General features: G+C 36.3%; 1 protein-coding gene across 1 annotated transcript; it reads right to left on the bottom strand.

The window, feature by feature from the left end:
- Positions 1-1,679: 1,679 nt before the first annotated feature.
- Positions 1,680-22,159, bottom strand: LOC143623456 (brefeldin A-inhibited guanine nucleotide-exchange protein 5-like). The gene is made up of 34 exons (XM_077094362.1): positions 21,658-22,159; positions 20,855-20,930; positions 20,006-20,180; positions 19,747-19,868; positions 19,589-19,647; positions 19,415-19,472; positions 19,255-19,339; positions 18,982-19,149; positions 18,824-18,879; positions 18,661-18,730; positions 18,513-18,581; positions 18,318-18,440; positions 18,176-18,229; positions 18,006-18,094; positions 17,801-17,897; positions 17,626-17,724; positions 17,351-17,545; positions 16,110-16,220; positions 15,847-16,031; positions 14,403-15,029; positions 13,107-13,524; positions 12,587-12,826; positions 12,376-12,496; positions 11,393-11,541; positions 10,941-11,297; positions 5,312-5,478; positions 5,099-5,229; positions 4,936-5,007; positions 4,690-4,865; positions 4,482-4,595; positions 4,242-4,378; positions 3,375-3,651; positions 2,283-2,378; positions 1,680-2,174 (listed from the first exon to the last, which is right to left on the bottom strand). Exons 1-34 carry the CDS (start codon positions 21,767-21,769, stop codon positions 2,112-2,114), a joined length of 5,148 nt encoding a protein of 1,715 aa, XP_076950477.1. The 5' UTR covers positions 21,770-22,159; the 3' UTR covers positions 1,680-2,111.
- Positions 22,160-26,529: the final 4,370 nt, after the last annotated feature.

Below are 26,529 nucleotides of genomic sequence, written 5' to 3'. Positions count from 1 at the left end.
CGGTCCGTAAGGTGGGCACACCGGATTTTTCAAGAACCAGGTAGAAATCGGTTTCAGGTTTGGTCAATAACCGAGTTGGGTAGGAACTGGCTTCGAGTATGGTCGGGTTTTTACCAGTTTTGTCGGGTCCAGGTTTTGATCAGGTAGAGATGGAACCGGTAATGCTGAGTATAGTTTCTCTGAGAAACTGAAACCTGGTTCGTAGCTGCAAATCGGGTATACCAAGTCTAGTTTTGGGTCGGGTTCAGAACCGAGTTTTATGCCCATCTCTACCAGTCCAGGCTTGGCTAGGAATTAAATCCAGCTGATAATTTAATGGCTTGATTCGGTTAGGTTTCATACCGAGCTATTTTGAACGACATTTTCTCGAGCTCATTCCGAAACAGATTCAAGCCACGAACTTTTTGGATACTCTTGCGTGAATATAGTAACTAAATAATATAGTAAATAAAAAGAAGTGATACTTTGTTTAGCTTATTCAAGCCACGAACTTTTTTTCAATAAGCTAAACTGTATATAATTATATGAAGGGTAAGATTTTTTGTAGACTTGTAGTCGAAATGGTATATGTGTTAGGTAAAAGGCAAGTGTGCAGTCGATAATAACTTTGATGAATATTTTGTGTGGCTATAAATCAAAGATGGATGAACAATGATATTATTAAGATAAAGGAATTTTAGCTTTTAATATATATGTACAAAATCTATATTATATAGAAGTTAAAATGACATTTATCTATTCTCTCTCTCTCTCTCTCTATATATATATATATATATATTCTTAGTTATAATTTTTCTTAAATAAATTAGTGTATTCTTTTATCATCATGAAGAAAAAAAAATAGTTCCTATAGGCTGTAACATAAAAAAAAATAAGATTGATTTGTAATAAATTGATTGCATGATTATTTATACGATTGATTTAAACTTATTTTCAAAAAATGAAATATAACTTTCTATTATAGATGGAACAATCGACACTCGACAGCTCGAAAGTGGATCGGTACAAAACCACGTGATCTATATTTGCTTGCGTGCCAAGCATGTTTTATACCCAGCTACATTATGGCACTACCCTTGAGCAATCCTTAATCAATAACATCTCAGTCCTAGCGAATCCATATCACCAGGGTCGCTTTCTAGTAGGTTGATATTAACAAGAAATACAAAGAAAAGTAAATGGGTCCAGTCAAACAATCATCAAGAGTTACATATACAATAATGTGAAAGAACATCTTGGTTGTTATAATGATCAATTTCAATTTCAATTTCAAAAGGGCTCCTTAAAGGTTAAGGAGGGATATGTTGTTGACATCATATCCTATAAGTTGCTTAATTTCTACTTAAATTTAAAGCCAGCTAATCTCAAAAGACAAAAAAAAAATTGAGAGTTGGAAAGGAAAGATCCGTACTCTAAAGCATATGTTACTTTGACCTCTCCCTCTCCATGGGCATCATGATACAGTGAGCTTTATGGTTGACGTCAGCTACTACCCTCTTGTTTTACCTTCTAGAGAGCCTAGCACATAGTCTAATGGCATGGGCACTAGAAGGAAAAGTACAAATATTTCCCATTGTCCTCGGGATTTGTATTTCCGGTTGTCCTTATGGATTCATGATTATTTCATTTTGATGATCTTGATGATACGTGTGAGGAGGATTTATGAACAAAAGAGCGCATTCATTACAAAACAACTTTTAAACGAGAATTACGTAAGCACTTGTATGTAGCATTGTCGAAATATATCGAGACAAAAAGAGTGGAGTTTTGTATCACAATTAAATCACTACAAGTGTTTTACAATTCTTGCATTCTAGGACCAAAACTGTGTTTTAATAACCGTCTATAAACTCAACAAGTATTTCATATGTTTAATTATGTGACATATAAACACATGAATAAGAAATTATGAGATGAATACCAAAGTTGACAATCTTCATCAACCAAAACTTGCCTATGAATCTTGAATCTATTCTCCTCTCTATCCTTGCATGTTGTTGACCATTTATTGCCATTATTCTTTAAATTCTATAAAAACTCAAAAACACCAACTATAACTTCATAAATGGCTTCTAAGAGGGAAAGGAAGACGATGAATAACGCCATTTATCCTACTGCAATAATCCTCGTAACTGCATGCTGAATAAATCGGCTAGAGCACAACGGACGTCCATCTGTAAAGAGCAAATGTTAAGTAGATAATATCTAACGGTAAACGGTCCCCTATTCGCCATTGATGGATCATATCAAAACCGAACTTACAGAAAAGCACAAGAGTTTACCTGCTCACAGCATACGAGCTTGGTGATCAAAGGGTAGAAACTTCCGAGGTGTCTCCTGAATATCTGGCTGTCCATTGAGTACATACCCTTGAGTACCTAAAATCCATACACATGTCAACATAAATCACACACCAAAAGACAAAACTTATCGATTTATTTATTTTTTTTACCATGAGAACCCATCAAAGAAAACCAAGTAAAGCGCAGATGCTAGGCAGGTGGCCTTCAAGAGGTTAAGGGAGGAACAGTGGAAAATGGATTTGCGGTTTTATTACAACTGACTAACCGGGGTGGTTATAAATAAGCTGTAAACGAGCCAAGGTGGGCTCGGCCTTGGATAAAATGTTGAGCTTGAGCTCGGCTCATCAAATGCTCGAGCCTGATCGTGGCTCATCGAACCGCTCCGTTTTTTTTAAGTTTTGATTTTTTTTATATTTCACACACATTGATATATCTAAACTAAAAATACTATTTTAATGAATGAAACACAATTCATAAAATTATATATATATATATATATATATATGAACCCTCGGGTGGGCAAAAGTGAAATTGCACTAATTTTGACGTTATTTTACTAATATCGTGAAAATAACGTTAAAAGTGATGGAAGGTTAATCAGGCATCATGTGGTGGCGTTGATAGCCGAAAGACAAGGTACATGCACCAATTTACCGGCATGCCGATGGTTGAGTGTTATGTGCCTTATGTCCAAGGCTTGATGCAAAACTACTTTCGAGCCGGGGGTCTCACTGGAAGCAGCCTCTCTATTCCTGCGGGGTAGAGGTAAGGCTGTCTACATCTTACCCTCCTCAGACCCTACGATAGCTCTGCTATTGGTGGGATATACTGAGTACGATGATGATGATGATGATGATATATATATATATATATAAATTTTGGGCCACAAATATAGATTTGGGCTTTAATTCACACGAGCCAACTAACAATCGAGCCACGATCTGGTTCGCCTCATTTAATAATCGAATTGGCTCGGCATGACTCGTTTTCAAATGAGCCGATTACGAGCGGCCACGAGGTTTTTCAACAGCCCTAGTTATGAATGATTAAAATCCAAGATGTAGGAAATACCTTAACAACAATGGGAGACCGAAGTTCAAGAACTTGATGAATCTCCATACTAGTACTATCTCCAATACTCGTTTGGAAATTCGATGCTTCTTTGAGTACCTGACAGCAAAAAGCTGCAAGCTTTTCTTCAGCATCAGTTTTAACTCTATCATTATCTTCATCATCAGTTTTAAGCTCTCCATTTTGGTTTAAAGCAACTCCAGAAGTCGTCTTGTGTAGCGCCTCTAAGTAAATGCAGGTCCCGGTAAACTCCTGGCGAAGAAGATTAATTGGCGGCCTGAATGAAGATAAACTAGTTTAAGTCAGAATGATAAGATCGATTGTCTGAATCCGTCCCATGAATATAGCAATGTTTGACTCTAGTTTAACAACAGTGTTTTTTATCATTGGTCAAATGTTTAACATACCCATCCAATATAGTATGTCATCGTTTATTGCATAAAAACGGCAATGAGTTAAATCAAAACATTTTAAAAAGTGTATTTAAATGCATATAGCCCCGTAAATTTCATTGCAAAAAGAAAAGCCAGACATAATTTCCATATATATCCCTACAAAACATAACTATCATATGTATCCAGACTAAAATCTAAATATCATATATGTCACTACAAAACTCGACAAATATCATATATATCCCTATAAAACTTACCAAATATCGTAGATACCCCCTCTAAAGTTAAAAATGAATATATATGATATTTGATTATTTTAGATAGAATGGATACATGTGATATTTAGAGTTTGGTTTGGATATATACGAAATATGGCAAGTTTGTAAGGATGTATATGAAATTATCCCAAAGAGTTATATTAATAATATAGTATTTTCAGTACTATTTAAACATAGTTATCCAAGTAACCAACCTTTCAGGAGTAACATGTTGCATTCGTAACCTGAGGTTAGTGTACGAGTTATATGACGATGCAAACTCTAACATCGAGAACAAAATTTCCAAAATGGTAATTTTTTGGTAACCTTTCAATCTACTCCAGTATTTTTTCTGCACATTTAACAGACAACTTAAAATTAGATTAATGAAACCTAATTTCCTACCGACCTGGCGCAATCATTTGAGCTTTGGCATACTCGAGTAAGATCCATACCTGGATGATATCAAGGGCACCTAATAATAGCAACTGAGTTATGCATTTGCTCCTTATTGTTCCCATATATGCACTCTCTACTGCATCTTCAGATTCATTCTCCTCATCAGGAGACTGCATTACATAAAGAGGGAAATGAGTAAACTCTAGAGTCACAAAAGTCAAAAGTATGTTTCTTTGACTTTTAAAGTCAAACTGAACATGGTACCTTAGATGGGGTAATGGGTACTAAGGCATCTAAAGTCAGGTTCTTAGGTTTAGAAGTGAAACTTCTAACAAGAACATTGTTCCTCATATTTTTCTTAAGTCTTTGACCAATTGTTTGACTTCTTTGCAAACTTGGCGTAGGAGAAGATTTATCAGAATTTTCAGATGGAGTTTGACCTGCAAAAATTATAAGTCAAATTCTTTTCTTTAAACTTTCATTATTTTAATACATTTGACGAATCATAACCTTCGGGTTCTTGTGGATCCGTTGATGGCTCGTCTTCCTGTTTGTCCTTCGCCACCATCAATAAATTTTGACCTGCCAAATAGACCTCATTAGTCATTAGATACAGCCAATAAGGTTTTGATATTATCATCGCTAAAACGTTTAATGTGATTATTAAACTTACCAGGCGATCGAGGCGAGGGACTGTTGTCTTCTTGAACTTTTAAACCATCACTCATAACTGATTGATTCTTGGTGCTTTCATGACTCAATGCATTAAGTAGCTCAAGTGGTTGAGTGGTGTAAGAAGCATCCCTGAAATACAAATGTGTCGAACTGTCAATATTGTTACAATAATGTAAACGCAAAAAAGATCTTAAAATGGAATTATAAGCACCTTATGCTCTTTAACAATGTATCCCAGTCAGAAACAATGAATTGGTTTCCTCCAATTTCTATAAGATGAACCAATGCACCGAGTGATATTGAGACCACTGATTGGTCCGTCTTTTTTGCACAATCTACCAGTAAATTTAACAGTGGAGATAACATGAAACAAACCTCCTGCAGGAGATCTTTTACAGATTATTATCTCATAAACTTATAATGAATAATCAAAATCATTTGTAATAAAAGGTCATTAACAATATGTGATAATCAGATAAGCAACTGTTTGAATGTCAGTGAACACTTCGATAATCATTCGACGCGAAGTTCGTTTGTCTTTATATATTTAATAAATGAACAAACATGATCAAAACATATTGTTTATTTAGTTAAATGATCAAACATGTTTATGTCTAGTTATTCATTTTGTTAGTGAACTTTCGTTTACATTCTTTCATTTAAATTCCTTTGTTTATGTTCATTTATGTCCGTTAGTTTACGTTTATTAAAGTTCGTTCGTTAATATATTCATTAAATTCTTTTCGCCCATTACAACTTAGTATAGTTTTAATAACTTTGGTATCTGCTATCTGAAGATGTCTGCTATCTGAAATCTAGTTGGGACATGAACAATCCGGACGTGACCCTTTCTTACTTGTTCACGAACAAAATGAATGTCGAGTTCGATGTGCTTGGTGCGTTGGTGTTGAACCGGATTCCCCGACAGGTATATTGCACTAATGTTATCACAGTAAACCAGTGTAGCCTTCGAAAGCGGTCTATGTAGCTCGAGTAATAAATTACGTAGCCAACAAATTTCGGCTACCACATTTGCAACCCCCCTGTATTCCGCTTCAGCACTCGACCTTGAAACTGTGGTTTGTCGTTTTGAAGACCAAGACAGGAAATTTTCTCCAAAGTACACGCAATAACCAGAGGTGGACCGACGAGTGTCCGGGCAACCAGCCCAATCGGCATCGGTGTAAGCCCTCAGTGTGGATTCCTTGAACGGTGCAAGCGTGAGACCGTAGCTGGTTGTGCCTCGAAGATACCGCAGAACTCGAAGGAGAGCATTCCAATGAGAGATTTTAGGAGCATGCATGTGAATGCATAGTTGTTGTACCGCGTACGAAATATCCGGCCTAGTAAACGTAAGATATTGAAGGGCGCCGGCCAAGCTGCGGTAAAGGGTTGGATCACGAAAATCTTCACCGTCATTATTGCTGAGTTTTGGTTTTGTATCGACTGGAGTCGGGACAGATTTACATGTGCTCATTCCCGCGCGTTCCAGAATATCACTAACATAATTTTGTTGAGATAAAAAAAGAGTATTTCCGGTTCGTTTAACAGAGATGCCCAAGAAGAAACTAAGGGGCCCAAGGTCTTTCATTGCAAACTCTGCTGCTAAGGTGGCGATAAGGCTGACCCGTAGATTATCAGAGGATGTGGTAAGAATAATGTCGTCGACATAGATAAGAAGATATGCCGTGTCACTCCCCTGATGAAATACGAAAAGCGAATTATCACACTTACTTTGTACAAAGCCCATGGTGGTAACAAAATCTGTGAAACGTTGGTACCACGCCCGTGGTGCCTGTTTTAACCCGTATAAAGATTTCGTTAATCGGCAGACATGATCAGGATATTGTGGGTTACGAAAACCCATGGGCTGATACATATACACCGTTTCATTCAAATTGCCATGTAAGAACGCATTTGTCACATCGAGCTGGTGTATGGACCATGACTGGGTCAAGGCTAGTGATAAGACGGTGCGTATGGTTGCCGGTTTAACCACCGGGCTGAAGGTTTCACCACAGTCTACCCCCATTTGCTGGTTTCTTCCGTCACATACCAGCCTCGCTTTATACCTTTCTAGAGAACCGTCCGATTTAAACTTGTGACGGAATAGCCACATGCTTCGTATTATGTTAATATCGTGTGTACGCGGAACCAATTCCCACGTCTTATTCTTAATAAGTGCATCAAATTCAACAGTCATTGCCAAGGTTGCAAAAGTCGCTAGGCGGACCCTAGGCGGCCGACTAGGGAGTTGGGAGTACTCGGCCTTAGTTGGTGAATACTCGGCCTTAGTTGGAGAGTACTCGGGGATGGCTCACCGAGAACTCGGCCTAGGCGGGGATTACTCGGGGATTACTCGTTGAGTACTCGGCGCCTAGGCGCGATTTTTACAACCATGGTCATTGCATGGCGCCATTCCGGTATGGACAAGGCAACGGTAGGATTGCGGGGAATGGGTGAGATAGTATTGAGATTAAAAGTTTGTCTCGGTTTGGAGATGCCGTCCATCGACCGGGTTCTGATGGTTCGGCTCGAGGTGGGTGGTGCCGAGGGAGTGGGGGCTGTTTTGTTTTGCGTTTGTGAAGTGGGTTCGGGCTGAGGGGTGGTGATTTGAGACGGAACAGTGGTTTGGGCAGGCTGTTGAGATTGGGCCACTGGCGGTTTGGGTCGTCTCGAGTAGGTAATAGTGGTAGGCTGGTGAGTTGTGTTGGGAGGGGTACCGGGGACAGGTGTTGGTGGTGTAGGGTGCTGGTTAGGAGTAGGATGGGAATTTGGGTTTGGATCAATATGAGGCCAGTGAGAGATATGAATTGGATGGGTAAGGAAAGTATAAGTTTGTAGTTTCGGTTGGTTAATATTGCGGAATGGGAAAACGTGTTCGTCAAATCTTACATGACGACAGATGATTATTTTATTATTAGAGAGATCTAGGCATTTGTACCCACGATGTTGAGTAGGGTACCCGAGAAAAACACACGGTTTGGATCGGTGTTGTAGTTTGTGGATGGTAGTATGTGGAAGTAAGGGATAACACAAACATCAGAACACTCTAAGGTGTTCGTATGTCGGTGTTCGGTGATATAGAAGTTGGGTGGGGGTTTGATTGTTGATTGTTTTGGAAGGTAGGATATTCATTAAATATGTTGCAACCTCTAGCGCGTGATGCCAAAGGTTGTTGGGTAGACTGGCTTGGGCTAGAATGGTGCGAATGATGTTATTTAAAGACCGAATTTTACGTTCAGCCTTCCCATTTTGTGAGGATGTGTAGGGCAAGAAAATCGGAAGAGCATTCCGTGTTTTTGGCAGAATGCTTGAAAGGAACTATTGGAGTATTCCTTTCATTTATCGCATTGTATTTGTTTTACTGATCGTTCAAATTGGGTTTGGATTAATTTGTAAAGTTGTTTGAAAACATCAAGGACGTGAGATTTATGAGAAAGAGGAAAAGTCCATAAAAAATTGGTGAAATCATCGATAAATAGTATGTAATATCGATGTCCACTGGTACTTATAATTGGGGATGTCCACAAGTCACTATGTAATAAATCAAAAGGCATAAAAGTAGAAGTAGTAGAATTAGTAAAGGGAAGTCTAATACTTTTACCAAAAACACATGACTGACAGAGTTTAACGTTTGACTTATTACAAGAAATATAATTGGAATTTTTGAGTGACTGTAAAGACTCAGGACCCGGATGACCTAATCATTGATGCCACACGTCTTGCGAGATTGCAGCAAACAAAGATGGTGAGCGGATCTTGGATAGTATCTCCGGCGTCAAAGGATAGAGGTCCCCGGTGCTATTGCTGCGGAGGATACACGCCTTGGTCTTGAGATCCTTCACAAGAAAACATAAGGGTCAAATTTAATAGAAACTTGATTGTCGGTTGTAAGGCGACGAACCGACAATAAGTTTTTAATTATGTGTGGGGCTAGCAGAACGTTATTAAGTTTAAGTGGCGGAAAGGGTGGTGGTAAGGTTTGATTGCCATGTCCAGTTACCGGTATGGTATTACCGTCGCCTACAACTATGTTTCGTGAGATACCCTTATTAGAAAAAGACGAAAAATTACCTGGGTTATTTGTCATATGGTTTGAGGCGCCGATGTCCATGAACCAGGGCTGCTCCGGAGGGTGGAGCGACGTAGTGTAGAGAGCCTGGTCAATATCTGTAGGTGTGTACCCCATGGGGTATGCTTGTGTCGGTCTCGGGCCTAGAATACCATGTCCTGTGTTCTGTTGGGGCTGCTTGTTTGAGGTCGGATAGGGGCAGGGGGGTGAAGCGGCCCAGGCCTGCCAGTTTGTATGGGCTTGAGTTGTGTTGGGCCAATGACCCAAGAAGGGAGCCCAAGGAGCATAGTATCCAGGTTGTTTCTGGACTTGTTGTCCACGGCCTCTGCCAGTGTAACCTCGGCCGCGACCGCGGCCACGTCCGCGTGTCCTACCACGTCCACGTTCACTAGATGCATCAGCGCGACTGGTAGAGGAGGAGTCGGAGAGATATGTATCTGGTTTTGAGGAAGCCGCAAGGGCCTGACCGGCCTGTGTTGCGGACTGGAGTGACATGGCCTCCCGTTCCGACTCTTCTTGACATAGCTTTGAACGGACGATATTGAAATCTGGGAGCGGCTCTGTGTTCCGAATAATGGCGGCGATGGTGTGATATTGTTCAGTTAGCCCCCCAAGCAGCTTTAGGACTAGTTGAGTGTGAGTAAGCGGGACATCAACGTTTGCGAGGCGGGCGGTCGGCGAGCACTTTAACCTCTTGGCAATAAGAAGCCATATCCTTGAACGATTCAAACGTGTATTAGTAAGTTTGGATTGTAGATGAAGAGCACGAGAGCTCTTGTTGTCTTGGAACAGGTTCTCTAGGGCGACCCATGCATCATGCGCCGTTGCGTTCTTCTTCATGATTGTTTGGATTAGGTCGTGTGAGATCGTCCCGTAAATCCATTGTAAAACAATGGCGTCAATCCATCTCCATTGTTCCTGATCTGTGGCAGCACCTACAGCAGCCTTGTCTTTTTCGGTGGAAGTAGAAGATTGTGTGGCCGGACGTGGAGCAAGGTGATCGTCTACAAGATAGGCCGTGCAATGGATCCGAAAGAGTTCGGACCATGTGTTGTATTGAGCATCTTCGTTGTTGAGGGTAATGGGGACGAAGTGTTTAATGTTGGACACCGTTATGGCTGGATGGAGTTTGGCCTCCATGTTCAAAGGATTAAGGGAGACTGAAGGGATACGAGAAGAACACAGAAGGAGAGGCCGATTGTAGAAGAATCGGCTAGGGTTAGGAGAGGGGATAGGATCTTAGGCTATTGATACCATGAAAGATGTAAACGTTTTCCCCTTCTTTCATTCACAATAATAGATTACAATATATACAGCAAGGAATCCCTTATTTTAGGGATAAATATCAACCTTTCAAATAATAAGATAAACATATGTCTTCTAAACTAATCGGGATTCTATTAACTTTTTAGGGCCAACAAATTGTTATTGAAAGTTTTAGCTCATATGCTCGTTCCTTTACATTCGTAAACCGTTTGTTCATACTGTTAACGAACAAACATAAACGAACATGAACATGTTTAATTTATTAACGAATGAAAACAAACAAGAAAACCCCATTCGTTTAGTTGTTCGAGTTCGTTCGATTAAAGTTAAACGAACGAGCATGAATATGCTCCATTTGTGTCAGTTCGTTTAGTTTACAAGACTAGCAAAATCTGTTTATCCAAATGCTAAACTTGATTTCAACTCGATTTATAGAATAATCAGTGACAAAACACAAGTTGACCCACTCGCAGTTAATGTCGAACGAAAATAACAGTACCTTGTAAAATGTGTTAAAAAGATTGCATAACAACTGCAGTGAATGAACAGTAGTTTCACGAATCCACCCGTCTTTAGAAGCTGTAGTGTTTTCTTTTCCCGCATGCCTCACATGATCGAAAATAGGAAACAAAACTCGGTGAAATATACTCTCCCAAAAAGTGGGTGAAAAATGGCTTCCTCTTTCATTCAACAAATCAAACAAAACCTCAAGTGCACACTTGCTGATCTCAGCACGTTGGTCGGATGTCAGATCAGATAAACCAGCCAGCATTGGAAACCAATAATGCTCGGTAACATCGTATGTTGTATCTACATTGGTGTAAATCGGTTTTAAACTACCACCAGGTATTAAACCCTAACAAAGACAAAATGTGATTACACTCTGTTTTGATGTTGAAAAAAAAATATAACTATATTTGAAACGGTGATGAATAATAATATAAATAAAACCTCTGCAAGTCGATCCTCACATATGCGGAGAAGTGCGATAGCTTTTAAACTGATGCGGGGAGAGCTTTTACTGTTGGCAAAACTTATTAGGCAGTTAACACAGTCCATAAAACAGTCTCCAACAACTTGATCAAAGTGCTCTAGTATAACTGTCAAATTCAGTTAGTTTGACACGGCACACCAAAATAAATAATTGTATGTTTTTAGGGGTAATTGCATAAGAGGTAATACTTTCTATTTTGGGTAACCGGCTTTGTTTGAAACCTAAAACCCCATAATCCCAAAAAGTTTCTATAAAAGGTTGTCAAAAGGTATTGACATACTGTCTGTCATGTCAACATTTTATTTATGGGTGGTGCTATTGACACACCACCCCCAAAATGCACACCAACATGAACGTCACACCATACAGGTTGTATGAGATTATATGGCCCGTGCGACGTTTTGCAAACCAGACCTATCACATCATACGAGTTGTATAAACAAACGCTTATATCAGTCATTTTTTAGTGAAGTTATACGGGCCCGTATGAACATTTTTTCATGTCATATGGGCCATATAAGGTCATAAAGCCATTAAATTTGGCAAAAGTTATACAGGCCTGTATGATATGGCAAAAAAGTTACACGTCCCGTATGAATCTTAACACTTACACACCACTCTCACATCGGTTATTTTTACTAAAGTTATACGAGCCCGTATAACACCTTATACAAGCCTGTATGAACATCTATGACATATCATACGGGTACATAGGGTCATACTATTAGCACCGTATATATTATTCAAATAATTTAAATTATCTATTCAAATACATACAACCCGTATGATTTGACAAAAAAGTCATACAGGGCTATATGAGCATTGACTTGTTAGTGGTGTATGGATAGTATATCAGTGGCGTGTGTATAGCTCTGTTCTTATTTATTTCTGATTTTCATTTTTAAAAGATATGATGGAAGTAAAGCAATGAATAAAATACCTTGCTCTACATTCTCAAAAGCACTTTCAACAATTGATTCCAACTCATCACTGGCAGCAGCTGTGAACACCATGAAGACACTTCGCCAACCAGATCTAATCCCAACCTTCGATTTTATCATCTGTATCCAATCCACATGTTGGTTATAAAGTAACATAGTATAAAAAAATGTTTAAAAACAATAGCCCAGTGCATAGACAGGTAAGCATACCTGAACAATGCAATCAACAATCAATTTCCTAATTCTTTCACTCCTACTATGCCGCATTAAAATAACAAATGGTTTCAGGGTATCATTCTGGAATGTGAAAGTGGCGAGTTCTGCACGCTCCATGTATTTTATGCCTAGTTGTTTTAAAGAATCTATGGCATACATTGCAACTTTCTCATCATAATGACTCCCAGCAACAATAAAGTGATTAGAAAGGACAGACCATATTCTAGCCCATACCTGAAAATATAAATGCTTTCACTAAGTTGAAAACCAATGAAACAACATTACTATCACTATAAGAACGTCCATTTACTTTTTCACTGACACTAAAACTTCCAAATTGTTGTGTATGGAATGGAAACTGATTTTTTGGATTATACATTGGTAAAACGACAGTTAGAACGATAGTTTTCAAGTAATACTTTCTTGAAATCATTACTTGCAAAACTTTTATTTTAGTTCACCTATAGTTTCTAGAGATAGAAGCATATTCTTGAGGTAAGTGCCTGATTATTACCATGCGTATACGAGCCATATTATAGTAACTGATATCCACAAGTTTTTGCAAGCTATAAACTCGGGCTGGAATATGCTTCAATTCTTCAGCTGATACATTACAAAGAGCAGCAAAAAATTCCACCACTGATTCACTCGGGAGTTTAACGCTGTTCAAGAAAACTTGCTCGGATGGTTTTCCAGCCAACTCTTTAAGTGACTGAACAACAGCATCTTTAGAGATTTGGTTACCTCCATGCATTACAGTTGCAGTCATAGCTGGAATAGATGTAGTATAGTCTAGTCTAGATATGCACTCCAAAACAGCATTCCAAGAATCTTGGAGCGTTTCGGGCTCTGAGTCACACAGATCTAGTAGAGTCCGTAAGGCTTCAACATTTTTACTATACATATCTCTTGGTGCATGTAAGAAAGTAAATCTGCAAGAGCCCGTCAATAGTTTGAACCAAACAATGGAAGACGGTTGAGTTTATTTAGTTAAATGACAAGAAATGAAGATTCAAAAGTGGTCCCCTTTAAGTCTTTAACTGATTTGAGAAGAATCGTATAGTCCTATTCAGTGTTTTCAAAACCGGACCGGATAGCAAATCGGTTGCCTTACCGGTTCACTGGTACCGGATGACGTCCTAAATGATATAAAACATAAAACTACATATACACATCTAATACAAAACAAAATATGAAAATGCTTGATGTTTTGGTGTGAATTTGCAAATCTTTAATAAAATACTAAGATTTAAATAAATAAGATATGGAGTCCCGAGGAATAAATGGCTCATAAAATGATATTTTGTATCCAAAGAGTCCCCGGTTCAAACCTTCCCTCTAGGCAAACATCTTGGATGACCATCGCCGCTCAGAAAAGAAAAGCAAAAAACAAGAGATTTGGAAAAGAAATTTTGAAATATACTGGTAGTAGAGGTGCAATTTCAACTCATTTCAGGAATGGGTCAATGCGGGTTGTGTTTTATCACATAAGGTACATATTGGTCAACCGTATTAGACTAGTTATATAAATATCATATCTAGAAGGTATCAAGTGTAATATTATTCTCAATATATAGAGCAACTATGTAACCCTATTATACACACAATCAATATACATTTTACATTCTGTGGTGTATTGATTTTGTGTAAAATAAGGTTACATAAGTGCTCTATATATAGAGAGAATAATATAACACTTGGATACCTTCTAGATATGATAATTATATAACTAGTCTAACAAACCGCCCTTTTCAAGCAAACTTGTTACCCAATCTGCCCTGCCTGTGCATGATGCAAAGTATATATTTACCTGACCAACGACGTCAAAAAAGCATATCGCATAGTATCCATTCTAAGAACATGCGTGACGTAAATTCCCGCTTTAAAACCTTCCATACAGAGAATCACTCGAGCCTTATTTTCCCTTTCCTCCATCATAACAGAAAATGTAGCAAGCAAAGGCCACCCCACAGCTTCAACCATCGGCCTTATAATCTCAATCCGTTGAGACGTATAGAATGTTCCTCTTTTTGCTCCTTGTTTCTTAAAAATTTCATGTGTTTGTTTAATAATAGCTTCACTCTCAGACTTGGTGTCAGACTGACTCCTAAGTTTTGGGAGAGCCAAATTAAGAATACCAACAATGCCCCCTTTTTCTTCGGTTTCTGCTTTTTGCCAACTGCTTTTTCCTACATTAATCGTCTCGTTCTTCATTTTTATCTCTTCTTTAACAATGGAATCATATATTTCCTCCAAAAGTGGTCTTGGTGCACATTCTTCGGGGTCATTTGTGGCATTCATTCTCACGAAATCAGATTTGGACATTTTAGGCCAGACCATTGGATTATGAGCATCGGTGTTTAACATTATGACTGCATATGCAAGAACATATGCAGTATCTGGACTCTTGAACAGACCAGGATTATCTGCACAGTAACTGCAACAATGGCAACATATTCAAGACAAGGAAATGATAATAAGCACACAACTATTTGGTGAAAAGTAAAAGTTAGATATCGATGCATCTATCTATGCATGTCTGCTTTGTATGCAATGCGAGTATAGTACAAATAAAACAAATTATTACATTCATTTAGTAGAAGTCAGGTTGGAAATCTGGCTTTTGAATGAAACACTTCAAGAGGTTTTGTGCATTAAAAGTTAGAGGTGTGCATAAAATCGAATTAACCAACCCATAACAAAATTTATCAATGAAACACAACCAATATAACCTAACTTAATAAAAAACTGGTGGATCGGTTTAATGACTTTTGAAAACCAAAAAATAGTGGGTAGGTTTTGGTTATCGATATTTCCATAACCGACGAAGCCGACCCGAACCAAGTTTTAGTAAATCCATGGTTAATCAAACCGGCCCAATACGTATAACCGACCCATATAAACGAATGATACAAATGTCAAACGGTAAAACTCAAATTATTGCCCAAATGTGTAATAATAATTTATTAGTGATTAACCTGAGAATGATAACCAACCTGTTTCAGTTAAGCCAGTTATAGTGAATCAGTTTATAATGTTGGTTTGGTTCAGTTATGGGTCGGTTAACCTGCGTTGATTGTTTTGTTTGTGTATGTTAATTTATACTTTGCGTTGATGATTTTTAGCTGACTGTATCGTCCCCTCCCAACGAAAAATTTATGTATCCGCCACCGATTTAAAGTACACTTGGGGTGGCATTAAACCTGTTTAATCTACTGACCCGTTAGAGATAAAATGATACACAAGATACTTACCGCTCTGCAAATTTTTCCATTATCCGATCAATTTTCTGAGCTTCACCTGGAAGCCTAAAACCTTTGAGAAATTCACGAATGGCTGTATGAAATTTCATTCCAGAGAAACTCATAGAATCAACATAAGCATGCATTACAGAAAGGGCAAACTCCTCATGCTGACCCAAATAATCACCAATCATAGCCTGAAAGTCCAGCCATTAAAGATGTTTAACATCTATTTATGTTTGAACATAAGTTTTTTTTTTTACTTAAAGAAGTACCTTATCCAAACCGAATGTATGTCTAAGAAATTGTGCAACCGAAATGGGTGTATTTTCCACCAACCTATTTGCTGTGAGAAATCCAATACCCCTTGCAGGATGCCTGTTGAACTGTAAATTATTGATGATATGTGAGTACTCCCTCTTAAATTCTTGTTTCTTGTATATCTTATTTAGATACCTTTTGTGGTATTTAAATTACCAATTTAACCCCTTTTTTAAACATAATCTGATATTCTCATCTCATTAGTTGTATTAAATGTTTTTATTTTTCAAATGTGTTACTCTCATTTTGTCAATTAATCTCTCAAATTTATTGATGATATCTAAATTATATTCCAAGAAAACAAAGGTGGCAAAATGGATGTGTGACGGGCTGTGTAGATGGTTAGAGCGAGTTCTGGTCACATACAATACTTTATGGGTTGACCTGAAGCACTTCTTTTGTCCATAATTTTTAAATGTTTGACTAGGCCTGTAATCGAACTAAACGTTCAGTGAACCAATAGGCAGGAAGTTCGTTTATGCTCATTTATTTAACAAACGAATGAACATAAACATAACTTTTTGTTCGTTTAGTTTAAACAAACGAACATTAACACATGTCCCGTTCATTTATGTTTGTTCATTTACGCTCGTTAATGTTCATTCGTGTACGTTCATTTTAGTTGTTCATTTATATATTCAATAGAACTCTTAGATCCGCTACAATTTAGATTTTAGACTAGTTTTATTAGATTTTTAGACCCCGCAAACTGATGTTCACATTTACTTTTTACTGGAGTTCAATCGGTTATGCCCATTCATCTATTTTCAGTTATGTTCGTTCGCTTATGTTCATGAACTATCCGTTTATAATATTAACAAACAAACACAAACAGACTCATTTTCTTTACGAACAACCATGAACAAGAAACCCCATTCGTTTGATTGTTCATGTTCAACCATTTGTTTAGTTTAAGTTAAACAAATAAACCAAACATGTCCCATTCGTGTTTGTTCGGTTTGTTTACAGGCCTAGATTTGGCAGCTAAGGTGAAAATTTAAGGTGCCTATGGGTTTTGTTATAACTTTGAGTGACATTTATCTGAACTGGTACCATTCGTTATAAAGCTCATTTGGTAAAATATGTGTGTATGAAAAGAACATGGGAATCTTTGATCTATTTTGACCAAAAAAATACCGTTGACTTCAAGTCAAACTATTCTTGTTTGTTTGGTGTTAATGGAGGCATTAAATACCTCAGATATGGCTGCTTCTATGGTTGACTTTTGAGCCTTCACTTTCTCAAAGTTATTCGCTGAACCATTGCTGTCTTTTGCTTTAACATCCTCAGACGAAACTTCTTCCTGAATAGATTGTTTATCTTTATTCTGTTTTGCCTCCCTACGCAACTTCTCCCAGTCAACAAGTGACTTTAAGACACTCACAAGACACTAGAAAGAACAAAAGTCAACATGTACACATTGTATTATTAAGGTCCCACAAAAGAAAATATAAAAGAATGAATATAAACCTGAAGAGATGATCCTTTAAGGGTTCCATTTTGGACAGAGTTAGCAGAGTTTGGATCTAAATCTTGTGACCCTTGGGCTATTTTGGAAAGTGTTGTAACCTAAATATGAATGAAAAAAAAACACAATAAATCACATACAATTTCAATAACTCAAAACAAATATGTTGAATCATACCATTCGTTCAAACAAATTAGGAGCTTCAAGATCACAATCATAGTTCATGTATAGATCAATAAGCATCTGTGGTTCCTTGCAGATTTTCTCCAGCATCCTGTGATTATGAAGTTGTAACAAATTCATTTAATAAACCAAATAATCAATGAGGATTAATAATCTGTAATAGAAGTTTCATATTTCAATATTGTAAGTAGATTTTTACCGAATCACCATTAATTTGAGGTTCAGGGGACATTCTGTGTTGTCTAAAGTTCTCAAAACAATCAGAGGAAAGAAGATGCCAATTTCAATCTGAAAATGCATACTAAAATTGTCAGGACAAATTAGTAGATTAATTTCCAAAAACATGTCTAAAGTTTTGTCATAACTTACCTTGAGGCCTTCTCTAAATCTCAATAAAAGTACAGAAAAGATTCCAGTAGCATACTGTAAGAAAAATGATACAGTTTCATTTTAAGTCGAGAGAAACTTTTAAAACTAAAAAGAAAAATGGTGATTAAATCTTAAAACTTGCCTGGAATATTGTTGGGGAATTTGAAACCGATGCACGTAGCAAAGCATATGATAGGTAAGCTTTCACCGAGTCCATAAAAGTAAAGTTTTTAGTAAAAGAGTGACTAACACCCTCTAACAAGCCCTGAAAATTTCATATTTCTAACAATTTATAAGAAGAATTTGGCCAAACAGATGAGTTATTGTAACAGAGTACCTGTAGAAGTTCGAGCGATAGAACTCGTGTCTTTATGGTAACTGCATCATGATCTTCTTTCATACCCATCTGCAGTAATAAAAGTTACAACGAAAATTATTATTTAAATTAAGAATCATGCAAAAAAACAGATAAAAGAAAATGAAACCTTGCAAAGGGTGCGAAAAATGAGCAGTGCGTCACGTTCTGCTATACTCATGCTCTCGGGATCAACCCCACTTAACAATACAGTAGAAGTCATTAAGTTATTGTTGTTAAAAAGAATCTTCATGGTAGCATCATATTATATTATTAATTAATTAATTATATACCTTATCTTTCCATCATCATCAAGCTTCACAGCCTTGTCAAGAGCTGCTTCCAAGCCCTGTGAAACAAAAATGGTCAACCATCTTGGTTTGACTTTCAAATAGCATATGAATCACACTTTCACATAATGAGATATCTTAAAGAATACGCAACTATGCACCTTTATGTCATTCCCACCAGCAAGAATCTGTAGTTCTTCAAAAGATGCAATTATTGTGTTGTTGGCAGTGGGAGTCAGCATTTGACCATCTTCATCAGCTGGCGAAGTTTCTTCTACTTTCATTGATGACTCATTTCCTTTGTTCACAGATTGACCATCTGAAAACACCTAAAATGCAAAAAATACAACACTGAAAACTAAAAAATATAGTGGAACCTATACTACTTTTCAAATGTGTGAAAAAAATTAAACACAAAGGTATAGATTACAAACCGAGCTGGTCTCCGTTCGCCGGAATACTATGTTGATCATTTGAGTTAACATAGCTTTGGATGTCGCTTGGTTTATGGAACTTTTACTAGACAATGAAAAGAGACTATTAATTCAATTTGCTAAAGTGATATAAATATTTAGATGAAAGAATAGTAGTTACCTGTTGAGTGCAATATTATAGCACACTCTAATTACACTTAGCAGTGGTTCCCCATGAACTGCATATATGAACGAATCATCAAGGCAACCATAAACCACAATTGACATCATAAAGAAATAACATAAAAGAATGTTCTTTTAAGAACAGCAAGATCCATTTAATGATTTATATTACCTCTGAACTTGGTGGATGAGACAGCAGTAAGTAACACTTTCAAGACTTGAAGAATTGTACTGAATCAATATCCTCAGAAGTTAGTATCAAATAAATATTATATGTTGGAGAAACTTTCAAATAAATCAAAAAAGGAAAACATATATTGAAGAATGTACCTGTCAGGTGAGTTATTATCAACACAACCACAGACCATATTCAATATGTCTGTGAACAGTGGAACATTTTTACCATTCTCTAGACCAGGATCACCCTCTAGATGATCATATGCAATAAGTTTCTGCACTTAGAGATGTTTATAAACACAAAATGTTGACATGATGTAATAAAACAAATTTCGAAACAAAAGTGTTAGGCAAAACGAATCAGTATTATATTGTAGTTAAAGCTACAAGAATTAAACAGAAAATGACATACGTGTATACAATCCAATGCAAGTTCAATGACTTTTGGATTCTTGGTTTCAAATGCAAGTCGAAGTGGAATAAGAACGAGTTCCGCATCAGTTCCTTCCAAAGACTGGCCAGCATTTGACAAGGTCTTTGTAATACTTCCTCCTGAGTCCACTTCAGTTCTTGCATTCCCATCATCACTGTCACAAAGCTCCATTTTGATAAATTAAACTCATGTTAATTAAGTTCAGACCATCTCAATTAATAGGTATGTTAAGCCCCAATTCATTAGTCTCGGATTAAATAAACCAAACGGCTTATGTTTTTTCACAAAATATAAGAGTCACATGCCTTAAACAAATTAAGAAGTACAATTCAACTTCCTTTTACCAAAAAAAAAAACACCAGTCAAAATTTTTCAATAACTTATAGCAAATGCTGCTTAAAGGACATTTTTACCAAATGCAGCACGAGAATTCTTAATTTTTGAATCAACCACAATATTAATAGAGTTGGTTATGAGATGCTAACATTCATGGAGAATATATTTGATGACAAACAAAACAAAGAGAGAATAAACATCATCAATTTCTGTTTTACCAGGAAATGAAATAGTTTTGAAGAGGGTCCATCATAAAGTACATATCTTGACAGAGTGTGCATGTGTGTCCGTGTGTGTGTATACATGTGTGTCAGTGTGTATACACTTCTTACCTTCTTTTATAGCATCTTTGATTGATAATTTGGGCCAGTGAAAGTGTAAGTTGATATCATTCATTAGTATTCTAGCCACCAAAGTAACCGCAGCCGAAAATCAACATTTTATATTATATATAAAAACAAGAGCATGCATGAGTTAATATACAATAAGCACCTTTTATCTTTCCTAGGAGATGTTGCTTGATTGTTATTGTTTCCTGCCACCTCTTGACTGGTCGCTTTCGAACTATCTGCACAAGCACAAGGAACTAGAAGTTAACGTCTGTTCAATACAATAAAATAATGCACAACGCCCAACACAAACGTGACTATGAAACGCCTTCAAATCCTCTCATAACACGATTTATCATTTTGTACCAATTTGCTTCATATTTCATGAGAATTCAACATGTAACATTCTTTTTTCATCATAAACATAGGTGGATCCAAAAAGAAATGAGGGTGAGCCAAGGCCCACCGTCCAGCTCTAACTTGTAGTGTCCAGTCCTAATTTGTAGTGTAATAAATAGCCCAATTTTCTTGTTCTAGTCTAAGCGCCTGCCCTCCAAAACTTCAAGCCTAAGGCTCAAACCAATTAAATCTAATCATAATTGATTAATTTTGATTTATTAATACATCATGCCATCGTGAATCAACTTCTGCCTCCCAGCCACCGCTTCGACTTCTCATATTATGTCTCCCATCGCGCTGTTGTCGCCATCAATCCGTAATGCGCCCCGTACAAAAATTTTCTGTGTCCGCCTCTGATCATAACATGTCTTCAATTATATCACCAGGTTTCAAGTACTCAAATCACAGATTCCTCCCTAAAAAATTCGATCGAAACACAACACACTGATTCACTCAATTCCTAACCCTAGAAACTGATTCAACCAATATTATCACATGAACATTCAATAACAAACTAATTCACTCAAATTTCTAAAAAATAAAACATGGATTAGCCGAAAAACAAACCTAGATAACAACGGATGGAAATCTGAATATAATTATACTTCTTTCCGGAACATTCTTTGAGCATGGATTGAAATGCTCTGGTTAGAAAGCCTCCGGCAGCACCTCCAGCCATTAATCAACGAATTTTGAAGAAATGATTTGAGAGTGACGTAAGTCGATTGAGAGAGAGAGATAGATGTGAATGAATGAACGATAGATCATGAGTGAGTGTGTAGTGAGATCCGATTGTTGGTGATGAATGACTAAAATAGTGAATCATAAACGTTTCCCGTCCTCTTTATTTGCAGTTTTACGTTTTTCAAATCAGAATTGAAAGCTTTCCGCTAATGGAATTCTTGGCATAAATCGCCCCTCAACTCATACCTGAGTTACATAATATAACTTCTATAATTTATTTCATTTGCTTGCGCTAGTGTTTTAAGGAAAGTCCGAAATGACGTGGTTTTTAAAAAGAAATTGGTAATTAGACCCGCCGCTTGGGAAAAGGATACAATTTCATGTTAGAAAACACAAACTTATCGTCAATTTCCCAAGATACAATTTCATGTTAGAAAAAGTATTCCCTATTTGCTTTGGGCGCATCTGTAACAACACTTAATGAACTCTCCATTATCAGATGGCAAAATCTGCGCCCCGTCGCGATACACGATGGAGTGCATATACGGCCGTCGCGTATCGCGACGCCGCAATTTATAACAGAATGTCACGTGGCCTGTCACATTGTGCCACGTGGTAACACATGGTTGTACACGTGTACCCGGTTGCTTAACGAGGTCTTCGCGTTACGCGATGATCCTATAGATTTGAGCCATCGCGTATCGCTACGCTGCCCTAATGTTGATTTGTGTGCAAGTCCATAGCGCTACGCGATGGTCTTTTGTTTATCCCATCGCGTATCGCGATGGATGAAGTTTTTCAGAATTTTTAAGTTTAGTCCCTAAACTTTATGAGTATGGTATAAAAGGCTAAAATTTTAATAGGGTAGTTTAGGTGGTGTTACAGCCGCGTTTACTTTTCATAACATTCTGTGTCCATAAAGTGACGGTTAAGGCTTAGCCAGCTTCGGTGACGTGTCAATTGTTTATTGGTCAAAAACTTAATGATTGAAGATACGTAAGCTGAAACAGGCATGTCTGTTTTGGAAAAAAAAATGATCAAGGTTGCTTATTTTTGTAATTTTCCATAAAAAAAATAATGAGGATGATGTAGCAATCTCACATTCATTCTTGGCTTAATCTCTCTTCTCATTCATCCTACCTATCCATGGGTTATGGAGTAAATCGTATTGGCAAATGATTTATAATTTCCTTTCTAATTCCCTAATCTATCATCTCATTCATCCTAACTATCCATTGGTCATGGGTCAAAATAATTTTAATAAATGGGTTATAATTTCATTTTTAGTTCTCTAATTTTTCATCTTATTTATCTTACTTATCCATGGGTCATGGGACAAAACAATTTTGAGAAATGGGTTATAATTTCTCTTATAATTTTTTAATCTCTCATCTCATTTATCATAGTTATCCACGGGTAATTGGTCAAAACAATTTTTGCAAATGTTGTATATAAAAGAATCGACTTTGTAAATTTAAGATTCTAGACTTCTTATTGTTTGTACTATATATTTTATCTTCTTTTTACCTATAATTTGGTTCAATTTTTTTTCAGATAATGAATATTTTTATTTTTTTTTATTTGACAAATCACGTATAATACACGAGTTTAAAAGCTAGTAGTGATATAAATACATTTTAATATAGATACTAGTAGATTTATGATACTTGACATGTATATAAATTCCCAAAAAAACTAGTTTCTTTATAATTTACTACGTCTGAGTACTCCCGAATACTCGCAACTCCCCAATTGACCGCCCTGGAAGCGCCTAACGACTTTTGCAACCATGCAAATACTATTAATACACAGTCGTGTGCAATACCCTTTACAATAACTTTAAAATAAACAATACATTTTTATTTTTCAAAATTTCAGAAAGTTTTCAGTTTAACACAACAATTTTAAATTTAAATTTAAGTAAATTTATATATCTTGAATAACGGTTGTTTTTTATATAAAATAAGAGATAATTATAAATTTTAAATATTAAAAAAAGAATTAAATTAATAACTTTTGAAACGTAAATTTTAAAAATAGTAAAATATTATTATATTATTGTGAAATTATTAAAATAGTGAGGTTTGTTAAAAAAAATAGTGTGGCTGAGTCGTTGGATTGTCTGCCGCCCAATATGTGCAGTGGCGGACCCAGGATTTTTCGACAATGGGGTCCCATTATTTTCGGCGTTCAAATTTTTTTGGCCGGTCGCTGTTTGGGTTGTGTCGGGGCGGGGCGGGTCGAGAAACATAATAGAAAATAATATCATTATAATATAAACACAAAATACGATGTTATTCGAAACAATAAGAGAAAACATTACAAATTCTGTTTGTGTGAAGTTTCTTAATAACATCTGGGCTATATTATTCAAAACAGTAGAATTAACTTATGTTTTTCTTTCATAAAACAACTCAATTCAACAAGAGTCTAGTGGTCAAAGCCAGTTTCGACGCAAAAAAAATTAAAACTTAGCAAGAAGAATCGTTTTGACCCGAGCCAAATTAAAACATTCTTATAATGAGCCGTTTTGCACGATCTAAACCATGTTACTCTCCTCAAACCATAATCCATAGCATGGCTCTTCTCTAAATCTATATATGTATGTATGTATATGTGTGTGTGTGTATATATATATATATCTTCAAAACCTTTTCCCATTCTTTTCAATAATTCTTGCATAATTAACCCTAAAATTCAAGTTTTTAACATAACAAATCACAATCTAACAATAATATACAACATAGAATAACCAATCTAAGTATGTGATTGCATAAAATCAATCAATTGGACATTTTTATTTTATTGAGTAGTTTTTAGCCCTAAAATTACCTAAGAGTTGAGGCAAAATCAGAAGGAGTGCCGAGAGGGTGGCTGGTAGCAGAGAAGCGCGGCAGCGAGCAGGGGTTGGGCAGGTGGCGGTCCTAAGGACTGAGGAGGATTGAGCAGTGTTGAGGAGGGGTTGAGACTTGAGAAGCAGCTTTTGTTTCTGGTTTGATGTTACAAACTAAAAAAACCTAATTACTATATTGACCATATATATTGCCAATTTGACTAAAAAATAGCAAAAAAATAGAGTAAAATCAGTTTACAAGAGTCTTGAACCTGGGACCTTTCACTCCAAAAATAGGTTTCATTCCAACCAGAGTGGATATGCAATATGTTTATGGGGTCCAAGTGTTAATTTATATGGGTCCTTCAAAAATTTTCTATATCGCTTCTAAATAAATTTTAAAAAACATTGGTGTCCCGGGACCTCGACGGCTACTATGTAGGTCCGCCCCTGAATATGTGGGCTGTTGAATTAAACGAACGAGCATATATATATATATATATATATATTGTGCAAGATCAATCAATATGGCAAGCAATTTACATTTGGTGCCAGGTTCCTCGGTTGTTCGCTTTCAGTGTGTGGGATATTCTCGATTTATTTAAGTATATATATACCAAGTTCCCCAAGAGAAAGGTGAAGTCGTTCCATGTGGTTTGTCTTGCCTTGCTATGTATGGAGTCTATGGAAAGCTAGGAATGATATAGAGCATGATGGTGTGGCGGTGACCGTAGGAGGCGTGGCGGAGAGCGTAAAAACTCTAAGTTTTCTTTGGGTAAAAACACATCTGGAGGGGATGCAATTTCGTGGACAAATTGGAAAGGGTTTGATTTGTAGTGCCCCTATTTTGGTGTTTTTTGGGATGGGTCTATCGACTTGTTAGGCCGGACCAGCCGGTTCAGTTGTTATATACCCGTATGCACTTTTGAAACATAGTTACTATTCTATGAAGTTGCCCCTTTTTATAATACACTAGTTTGAGGCCCGTGTACTACACATGCAGTTTTTGAAAATACAATATATAATAAATAATTAATATACAATAAACAATAAACCCATTAAACACTATTAGTACAATCGTCGTATAATAGTCTTTAAAACAATTTTAAAGTAAAAAAATAATAATAAATATACATATTCTAATAAAGTAAAATAATTGGGGACACGTGTATCCTCATAATTGTTTTCCCTTCAAAACTAATATATGTAATAAATCATTAATTATTTAATTTCCTTTTACACTCCATTTATATTATTTCAATAACATTATTAAATTATTTATTTTCCTTTAAACTCTATTTATACTGTATCTATACATTTTTATAAAAATAAATATTTATATATTATACTAATATACGCTGGTTGAATATATGTTTCACAAAATACTTGGTGAAATCCAAAAATTAACAACAAACCGTGTTTGTTAAACACTGAAAGAAATATAATTATAAATATTATCATCAACATATTATACTATGTATATAGTTAATGATTTTAAATAAAAAACTCTAACATGCTCTCATTTTACGAAGCAATTTTTTTAATCATTAAATCTTAAATATATATAAACGAAACCTTTAAAGGTCCCTAGTTGTTCTCTACATTTTATCAAGCCATCAAATTGTTTTATTTGTAAATTGAGGTTTCTCATGTATTTGACTCGAATTCACGGGTATGTGTCTCACCAAACCCAGATAGCCCTTAAACGGGTTATAACATCTAACTAAATTAAAAAGTAATCTCACCAAATATTTGATATGAAAATCCTATAAAATAAGGATATACAAAAATTTAATATCTGATTTTTTTTAAATAAGATATTATTTATAATTAAGAGACAATTTTATAGTAAAAAAATAAGCGGGTCATGAGTCTTACCAAACCAGATAGCTTTTAAACCGAGTTATAACATCTCATTTATT

This window comes from Bidens hawaiensis, unplaced genomic scaffold (assembly GCF_021521415.1).
Source record: "Bidens hawaiensis isolate Kalapana, Puna unplaced genomic scaffold, B.hawaiensis_p1.1 tig00003469_1, whole genome shotgun sequence".
Classification (NCBI taxonomy): domain Eukaryota; kingdom Viridiplantae; phylum Streptophyta; class Magnoliopsida; order Asterales; family Asteraceae; genus Bidens; species Bidens hawaiensis.
The sequence above is the reverse complement of the archived record's forward strand: the minus strand, read 5'-3'. Positions and strand labels throughout refer to the sequence as shown.